General features: G+C 43.3%; 1 protein-coding gene across 1 annotated transcript in view; it reads left to right on the plus strand.

Annotated features, from left to right (window-relative positions):
- The first annotated feature begins 1,801 nt into the window (after nucleotides 1–1,801).
- kcnn2 (potassium calcium-activated channel subfamily N member 2) overlaps nucleotides 1,802–10,418 on the plus strand; it is a 31,036-nt gene continuing 22,419 nt past the window's right edge. Inside the window, exons 1-2 of the mRNA XM_062554506.1 lie at nucleotides 1,802–2,569; nucleotides 3,016–3,111. Coding sequence (XP_062410490.1) covers nucleotides 1,802–2,569; nucleotides 3,016–3,111 — 864 coding nt within the window. The remainder of the gene's footprint in view (nucleotides 2,570–3,015; nucleotides 3,112–10,418) is intronic.

The raw sequence follows: 10,418 nt of genomic DNA on the forward strand, positions 1-10,418 counted from the left end.
GGATATGGAAGACTGTATGGAGTGAAACAAGTCTGCAGCTGATTTATAAATAGGAAGGAAAACAGAAAGAAAAGATAATCACTGACAGTAATCAGTAAGAGAATGTAGTCTACATTTGACCAATGTGTATAGCCTAAAAAAAAATACATAAACAAGAAAAAATATACAATACCCATCTCATTTACCTAAACCATCCGGGGTTCAAATTATCTTCGTTTTGAGCTAAGCTACTCAATTCAAATCAATCAAAAGTAAACTCATTTATTATACTATTCAAGTCAGCAATGTAAAATGATTCTCTCTGCTTTAATATGTGTCTGTAGTCTTAGAATATTATCAGCCTTCATTCACACTGAAGGGTGAAAAGCACTTTGCTAATTAGAGCGCACATGTGTGTTAATGATTCATCTGGGTACATCTGGTAGGCCTCCCCAAACCAAAATACACCACCACCACCATCGACTTTAATACAGATTCCAATATTTCGTCCAGTTAATGCTAATCCAAGCTCTGCTTTCCAAGTTAACGCGTATATCTTTGCGACAGTGGAACTGGTGAAAATCTAGCTGTCTCTGCTCAGTTTGTCAGTGGTGAGGCTCGCGCTCTCTTCTAATGGTGGGATGAGGGAGGAAGGTGGAGAGAGAGAGTGGTGTGTTGCACAGTGGCGCGCGGTGTGTCCAAGTGTCCATTTTGATTTACTATAGCTGTTAAGAGGGCTGCTACAAGATTTGTCCTTGATCCTTCTGAGGAAGCAAATTGGCATGAGTCATGGCGTAACAAAGGATTTTCCGATGGTGCTGACGCGGCGCGTTTCTCATTCATGTCCCGCGGTGACGCGCTGCGACTGCGGTAGCTGCTGCGGTGGCGGCGGCGCACTGCCTTCAGCACAGTCTGTAGGATACACAGACCGTCTGTCTATGCTAATATCAGCCTCCTAAATATACGTTTATTGTTGAAGTCAAAGTAGCTGGAGACACTCATTCAAATTCAGAATTTCGCCGGAAGGTGGACGCGCTATCACCTTAGTGGAGCCTTCTCAGATAAGGATACCGCGTCTGTTTTAACTGGAGTCAAAGTCGTCGTTATTATGTCATTTCTTTATTGCCTATAGGCCTAGTCGAAGTTCGCTTTCCCAAATTTGAAGACTAGTCTACTAAGACACCCGATTGAAGGAATCTACAATAAAGAATGAAGGACAGAGATTTAACTGTTTACAGCCAACGTTAACCCCATGCAATAATGTGGTCAAAATGATATTCTATTGGCCTACATGGTCTCAGTAATTTACGTACAATGGAGAAGATGTGTCTTTTAAAGGCTCTCTTGTTCGATGGTCGACCAGAGCGCACAAATAATCAAGGCTGCTTTGTTACAAAAAACCTTATTATTTGCATGATGCACCCGTCCTCCATTTACGTAGAAAATATGAATGGAACCGTTCAAGTGCCATACTTCCAGGAATTACACAGCATCACAGACAACGTGGGCTAGTTGTAGCCTAGTAGTTGTCCACGGGTATTTTCACTAGTTAATTCAAAAGTGCAGCGCTGATGACGATTGATTTTTAACTGGTAATTTCTTAAGGAGATTAATGAATATTTGAACACATGTAACGACCTGCCTAAGGTGACGTCAGGCCAGTTGTTTTGGAGCGCACATCCAATCGCGTACCTGGCTTGAATTCTACAGAAGCCGATAAGGGTCTATCCTAACCCTGTCGCTTTCCTCACGCACCTACCACAACGCCCCCTCTCTAGATGCTCGGTGTTGCCCGCCTGCTGCTTTAAACGGCAGCACTGACATGGAAAGCCCATTGCAGTTGCAGAACGATTTCTATCCGGAGCAGCAGCAGCTCCAACACTGTAAGCACCAGCACTACTGCGGACGCCAAGAACGCTCCATCAGTCAGCAGGACCGGGGTTGCACCTGCAATAACTCTACCTGCGATGCACGGAAAAGCCTCATTTCTCACGGGACGTCGCCTACCCCTCACGGAACTTTAAGGACACCGTCCGTATCGTCTTTGAGACAAGGCTGTCAGTTAAGCGCTTGCGAGTTCACGCCCTCTAGTCATGGTAGTTCATCCAGACATCATCATCACCACCATCAGCAGTGCCACAGTCGGCAGCGGGGCAGCCCGGCCAGCAGCCGCAGAGAGAGTAACTCTTATAAGCAAATAGCCATGAGCAGCTGCAGATACAACGGCGGCGTAATGCGGCCGTTGAGCAACTTGAGCTCGTCCCGCAGAAACGTACACGAGTTTGATTCGGAGTCCCAGCCGCTGCAGCCCATCTCCACTGCGGATGCGTCGGACACTCTAGCCTCTAAACCGGAGAACAACTCGACCACTCTTATGCCTTACGCATCGGGGGATGGAGGGGGTGGATGTAGCCACAGTGGCAGCAAATCGGGCAAAAAGAAGAACCAGAACATTGGTCAAAAGCTTGGACACAGAAGGGCCTTATTTGAGAAGAGAAAACGGCTGAGCGACTATGCGCTGATCTTTGGGATGTTTGGGATCGTTGTTATGGTCATAGAGACGGAACTGTCATGGGGTGCATATGGAAAGGTGCGTAACTCAATCCCGAGCTGTGCAGCTCCTCATCTAGGTCAGAATACATTAGCGCTCAGGTTGACAGTAGACGGAAAGCACAAGTTTGTGAAGTGCATTAAAGCACCGTGAACAAGGTCATGCTTATCCCATCGCCAGGCACATTTAAGCTGTTTTAGGAAGCGATTCTCCTAATGGCCACTGTCATTAGGACATGCACACCTGGACAGGTGTTCGTGTTAAATGATAGCCCACAGATGACACACGAAATGTTGCTGTAAGACAAATGTTGCCCATCTGACTTAAAGCCATAAGGTTTCTTTATTATTTACTTTTTAGGACATAAGAACTAGTACCAAACTGTAGCATATTTAAACTAAATCTTGCCAGAAAATAGCAGTGCAGATTTAAAAAATTATTACCTGTTTGTTGTATAGGTATGTAAGTGTGCTCTTCTCTTTCAGGAGTCCTTGTATTCATTAGCTCTAAAATGCCTGATCAGCCTTTCAACCATCATTCTTCTTGGTTTGATTATCATATATCACGCCAGGGAAATCCAGGTAAATCAATCACAATCAACTCACAATTGTCTTTGGTTAGTGTGGATGTATGCCATTATTTAGTGACTTTTGGTCTTAAATGAACAGTTCTCCTTTCTGGTCTTGGGGTGAGGAGCATGCATGTACTATGATATACCTATTGTACTGGGATGAGAAGGCAAAGAGAAGGATACTCTCACAGCAGGCTAATGAGTGGATCTACCCCATGGTGCACGCTCCTGTCCATGTAGAGGAAAGCTAATTAGTGAGCTGACATGTGGAATCCCAGCCATGTCAAAAGCTCACTTTACTCTATTTTTAAATGGAGTTAGTTCAGCCTGCAAATTAGATTTAGATTAATGCAGTGATGTGGCTGTTTGTTATATTGTAACTATTTGTTTGTTACATATTGTCATATTTATCTTTTTGTCCGTGTTGCATTTCTTGGTTAGGGACACACTTCTACTGGTAGACAGTATCCCAACACTGCGAGGAATCAAAAAGCATGTGTGTGTGTGTGTTGCCAGTGAAATTGCCACATAATAGCGCAGATTCAAAGAACGTGCACATAAATTCAGCAGAGCCAAATAGATCAATCTTCACCTCTGGGACTAGTTCGGCAGCTTTGTGTGGTGCGCAGGGACAGTGAGCTTGCGATTCTTCTGTGGTATAACGTGCCTTGGTCCGGGGCTGAACTGGGCTACTGGACTGTCATCATAACCAGAATGGTTCCAACACTTGGACAAAGCTCAATTTTATGACCTTGCGTCAAAGCATTGTTGCATTACTTGCGTGTCTGTGTGTGCGTGTGTGTGTGTGTGTGCGTCCGTGTGTGTGTGAATGAGTGCGAGAGAGAGAGGGGGAGAGAAATCGAGTGAATGTAATCGTGCAACTCAGCAGTTATGTCTCTGTTGTAGTACCATTTAATTAAGATAACAAATGTTCCTGAATGGCATTCATCTGAACAGTGGTGACATACATCACTAAATTGAAAAGGTGCTTGTGTTCCGACCACATTTCCTTAAGTGAGAAAACTGGGCAACACAGGACCATTTTGTGGGGCCTTTGCAAATTTAACCAGAGCCCCATTCCCTGAGGCTAGTACTACCCTTTGCAAGGAACCTAGGTTTGTTTTTGCATTCATTTCACTGCGAAAATCCAAATCATGGTGAATTGCATGTGTGCTTTTGCTGGTTAAATCTACATTGAATAATCTAGCTGTTTGGTTGACATTATGATGTTTGCAGTAATCTTATATTAACGTTTGATCAAGATTACTTGGTTCAGAAATGCCATTAAGTGTATTAGTTCTCTAACAGTGCTGACCTTTAGAGATTATGGGGCTGGTGGCCCCTCTGATTGCACGGTCAACTGTAGAGAGGGACTTGGAACTGCATGTCATTTTCACTACTGTTCTGGGTTTAGTCGTACAAAACACTCATGTTGTGGAGTGGGGAGGATAAAAACATTGTTGTGAAGTTCAAACTATTTTCTTTGTATTTGAGGCTGTTTAAAACCATTTTTTTTAATTACAGAAATGCATGTATTAAATTCTTGTTGTGTGTTAAAAGTTTAGCAGCATTATGTTTTTTGGGGGGAACATACAGTATAGTGCACATAGTTTACTACTTCCACACAATTAAACACAATTAAATTCATTGCTCTTCTCTGAAGATGAGTACCTCTAAACTGACTACTTTCATGTGAGGTCAGTTAGTTTGAAAAATGCTGTTTTTCACATTTTTATGTTGTGTTTATCACTTCTTCAAAACAGAGTGGTATAGTGTGCTACTTAGGAACAGGATAACTAAAGGCTAATTAAAATCCTACACTGTTGAAGCATTAGTCCAAACAAAATATACGCTGAAAGATATCAAATTAGTCTTTGTCAACAACAGATATGGCACATTTTTATTTCTCTAACTGCAGGGTTGGGGAGGAGTGACCCATATGATTAAACTAGTAAATTATGTACATTTGCCATGCTGGTAGTTCATATGTGATCTGTAGTTAAATCTTTGCCCATTTGTTTTTGTTTGACTATCTACAGTACACAAAATCTTTTTGCCATTCAATTTTCTGGAATGCCCTTTGACCAGTCCTGACCCCTTTTCTTTCTGTGAAGGTATGCATGAATCTCCATTTCTTGTTGGGAAAGAATCCTTGTGAGCTATCTGGTTGATGTTGCTGACATGTGACTTTTTAATATTTTGTTAGAATTTTGTATCATTATAAATTTAAAGGTTACCTAAACGTAATGTTTCCAAAATCATTTTTTACAGCATCTAACCTCATTACATGACAAACGACACTTCTGCAATCTGAGCGGCCCTCTATAGGCAATTACCGACCTAGCAACTTTCTGTGTTCGGCTAGGAACACACTTCTGAGATAATGTTGGTGCATTAACTATATTATTGTATCAGAGTTCTGTATGTTCATGCTTTGTAGCAAAAAAACAATTTTTTTTAAATTTTATTTTACTATTTAGCTTCTCAACTGTAGGACGACCCTGAGAGCACATTTTCTTTAGTGCTGCTTTTTTTTTGTACAAAATACTCCTTACATTTTTAAGTAGCGTTAACCCTCTAGTTAAGCAAACTGGATTCCAACTTCTTCCAGTTTGTGGTAGCATGCAAAGTAGCATCCCTATCACTACATTTATTGAAACTTCAAACCTACACACTAGATCGATGCAAGTGACGTGATGAATGTTCACCAAAAGGATTTTTAGGAGGTCATTAGCCATTAGAAAATATTGCCAGCCTTTTATATTGCCTTGGGGAAGTATATTTGGCATTAAATACCTGGATTTTACAGATGAAGAATCCAGCCAAAAAGAGTACCCAACGTAATTGTCCAAATTGGTATATATTGAAGGATATATGAGATCTTAATTATGATCTTACCCTCACTTATACTAATAGGAGATAACCTTTGTTATTTTATAGACAAGGGCATGAAGATAGACAGTGGGGAAGCCTTGATGTTCTTTAACATTCATCTCAGCACTCAGGTGGAAATGAACTTAATTTGCGATCCCGCTGCCCATGTAGTCGGGTGTCACCGAAGTTGCTTATTTCCATATATTTTGAGTCATTTATATGCATACAGTCTCTTGAAATAATCTGTTTCATATTTTCCATCAGTGATGTTGACTACCCTTTTCCAAAGTCAATATATCACTCAGGTGGGATGGATACTGGAGTTTACTGTACACAGTATAGTTCTGTGAGTTACATTGCTGTCAGTGAAGGAGGATGATATTACCCACGCACTCTGAGATGTTGACTTTCAGGAAAATAGACTGCATGTCTGTGTTGTTGACTACAGTACCAGATATACGTAATAGACACAAACAGAGGAAAAACTCTCCCCATGTTCAACATAGAAAGTTCTTGTCCAAATAGAAAGAGTCGATCCACATAGAAGAAATCCTATCTCAACTTTGTATGCCCAGCCCAGATATGTGATGGCAGTTCTTGTTTCTGAAACGTTTTTTTTTTTGTTTTTGTTTTTTAATGAAACGCTGTTGTTCCGTGTTTTATTTAGCAATTTTTTGTTCTAATCTATTTCAAGTGTCTTGGCTCCTACTTGCATGCACTCGTATAGCTCCATCCTTTCAATCAGTGATCCACATCCGTGTCTCTTTGGACCACACACACCCAGCCACAATGGGCTCCACTCAACAGTGAACCTGGACGACAAAAGAGGCGCCTCTGTGTCAACAACTGTGGCCGCTATTAGCTCTAAATGTGTGCTGATGGCTGGCATATTTTGTGACACACACACACACACACGCACACCAGGGGAGTGTCGCGCTCATCTCTCTCCGGTCAATGGCCCTGTCTGGCAGAGTACCTCTCTGCTGAAAAGTGTGACCACTGCTGGCACGTGTGCTGCAGGCCGGGTCCAAGCCTCTCGCTTTCCCCCTTTGTAAATCTTTAATTTAACAAACTGGATGCAACTGATAAAGCGTGGTTCCTGTTTAGCACGTCGGGCCCTTCACTTCCCCCTGTCGATGAGGAGGTAGTGGCAGGGTGTGTGCGTTAGGTTTATAAAACCCTGAAAGCTGAAAACAGGGTCAACAACCCCCTCATGTTACACCCAAAACAAATGATTAGCATGAGGGGCGACAGCAACTGCATGTCCAATCTAAACACCGGAGTGCCTCTCTTGGGTAGTGTTACAGCCTGGTTCATTTTACATTTACAATCTTTTTTTTTCCGGTTCGGGCAACCTTTTACTCTCGTTTTATTTTTCCTTCTGCTGTTTCCTTCTCACATTCCTCTATGAGGTGATGTGGCCTCTTATCGTTCATTCAGCTCTTTTTATTTTCTCTGGAAACAAAACCTGCAGATAACATAACACACTGCACCACCAAGAGAGCAAACTTATTGGTTACGCGCTGAACACGACTCCCGGCTGATACCCGCCTGGGAGCAGGTACGAATTTATGTGCCGGTAATGAAGTGGGGGACGCTTGCCATGATTGTTGGCGTGCCGGTGTGGCCTTCCTATAAATCTCGCTGATTAAAAATAGCCCAGTGACCCCTGATGCAGCATTGTGATGGCACATTAATATCAGAGGGAGCCACGTTAAGAGCCAACTGTCCCTTGTTAATTCACCAAGCCTTTGATGTGCAGCAGTGTCGCGGTTGAACGAGCATGCACCTGCCGTGGTGATGCTGTAAATTCCATTTCCCTGCTAGTGATCACGGTGTGAACAGCAACTGATATTTGTCATGTGCGTGCTGTTTCAGTTTGGTTGCAAATTAGATGACACAACAACCTCCCTCTTTGTTGCAAGGCAGGATTGTAATTGTAGTTTTTGCAAAGAACTGGTAAGTGTGGATTCGTTAACACTTCTGCGCTAGTGGAAAAAAGCTGTGTGGATTGACTTGCCCTGTGGCACAATATCTCTTTCTAGTTGCCCTACTTATCTGCCCTTTCACTCGTCTATCCACAAACATAGATAGCTGTTTTATTCTTTTATTTGGAGGTTAGAAAACCCAGACATCTGGGCATCTATCATCTTTCGATAAGGGATTGGTTATGTCATACGAGCTGTCAGCCTGAAGTCTTTGTCCACTGAGAGATGCTCCCCCATACAGACACACACTCACACACACACACACACACACACACACACACATACATGCACAAACACACGCACAGTGTTAGACAAGCCATGTACTCACACCACACATGCCCCAGGGCAGAGATAGACTTTCTAGTGTGTGTGTGTGTGTGTTTGTGCCTGTGTGTGTGTGTGTGTGTGCGTGAGTATTTGAGTCGTGACCACAGGGGATGCTCCTCCGTCTGCTTCGGGCGAAAAGCCACCTCCACCTGAGAACACAGGAGAGTCTCGCATGTCCACTCCTTGCTGATAAGATAACCTCCATCTTATCCCATGGGCAAAAGATCCCTGAAAATGCCCCCTCCTAACTCAACACTCACCCATTGTTTTACTCCATAAACACAACATGTCTTTAACTTGCAGTATGTCAATCCATTCTGCGCCATCGTTGTGCATCTCAAATTATAAGTGGGAGCCAACCTGGTTCCTTTTCCCGGTTCTATGTTCTATGAAAGTAGACGTAACCCACGACAGGGTCGTTTACTCAGCAAAGTGGCCTCTTAGGGGCTCGCTTTGATAGCATAAATAAACCATTGCATTAATTTCTAATTGCGCTGAACCTCTCAACCTAATTCACTAATGAGATTGAGCGATTTCTTTCCTCAGTGACAAGATATATGTTCCCCATCTTCGCATTACACAGATTAAATATTGAGCTGGTCTCCATTAGTTGTATTGAAACCCAAACGAAACCAGTAACCAACCCCCCTGGGCTGGCCACTGCCTCCTGGGCGGACAGATGCCCCAAACTTGGGGGCAGCCTTGCGCTGTCCTGTGCTGCCGTGCCGTCGGCGCGAGTGACGATCGGCCCCTGTCACTCTCACACAGAAAACTGGCCTAGGGGGGAGGTGAGGGGGACATATTTCTTCCCCGAGGACGAGACGCATCCATCTGTCCAGGCGGACTCGTGGTTTTGGTGCTCCAGTGTGGCTCGAAATGTGGGCCCTGAACTGATTAGCCTTTGGTTGGTGTCAGTCGTTAAAGGGTCAATACGTCAGTTCTAATCCGATAATCCAATGCACTCCTTTGTGAATTTCAGTGAATTACTCCTCGTGGTCCTATCTGTTCGGTGTGTGGGGTGTGTGTGTGTGTGTTTGTGGAGGGGTGCTCTGTAAATGGTGAAATAAGCCTTGTAGCTAGGACCAAAACAATTCCTTCTATCAGCATATAAACAATTCCTGTCAATCAACACATTGCTTCAGGGGCATAGGAGATAAATGGTGTTCACTGATTGGTTGCCTGATCTCATATACCAACCTCTCTATAGAACCACGGTCACGGACCATTAAGGCCCTTTACCCTTTTTCCTGTTCTTTAAGGTCACTTATTTGCCTCTGTTATTTAGGCCAACTCTGTTCTATATCGATTGGAACCCTCCCACACAAATGGGCTGTACTGTTCTGTGCACAGACACACATCTTGAATTTTATCATCCCTTGGATGTTCTAGCTTCGTCCCATCTGGCTTGCTTGGAACTGTCCCACTTTCCTCATCCCCATCCCCCATCCCCCAACACAACGCAAGCCGACGCGACAGCGAAGCGAAGCCAAGTCAATTGGAACACAGCTGAGGACATGATAACGTCCTCAGAAGGGTGTCTCACGTTGCCTTGTATGTCTGTGTGTCTGTCAATCAAGTGTCACTGCAATCAAGTGTCACCTTATAAATCACACAAACACAAGAGAAACGATGAATACAGAATAGACAACCTTAGCCTGTGACAGAGGCTCTTACCATTTCTGATCCACGTATCCCTTTGTAATGTCTTTTTTCCATAACCGCAGTCTCAACATCTCGATTCGGCCTCCTTGTGTGTGTGTGTGTGTGAGTGTGTCTGTGTGTGTGTGAGAAGAGGTGACAAGCTCTTGAGTATTGTATTGCAGGTTGTCCATTAACATAATTGCTTTTACCCACCAAGTAGGCTTTCCTTACGTAACCCATTTTAAATGTTTAATTACCTTGTTTTTAAGCTGCAACGTTTTTTTTATATTATCATTTCTGTTTTCTTTTTTCTCCAAGTTTTCATGAGAAGGACTGCTCCCAGTAGGAGAGGGTGAACGTTCTCTGTCTCTTTGTCTTATCGGCCCTCGAGCAGACCACGCAGTCTCTCTTTGCAGTTGTGTTTTGTTACTGCTAAGCTTTGAGTAAGATACCATGTGTCACTGTTGTGGAATAACAGCTTGTATTT

This window comes from Sardina pilchardus, chromosome 14 (genome assembly GCF_963854185.1).
Source record: "Sardina pilchardus chromosome 14, fSarPil1.1, whole genome shotgun sequence".
Classification (NCBI taxonomy): Eukaryota; Metazoa; Chordata; class Actinopteri; order Clupeiformes; family Clupeidae; genus Sardina; species Sardina pilchardus.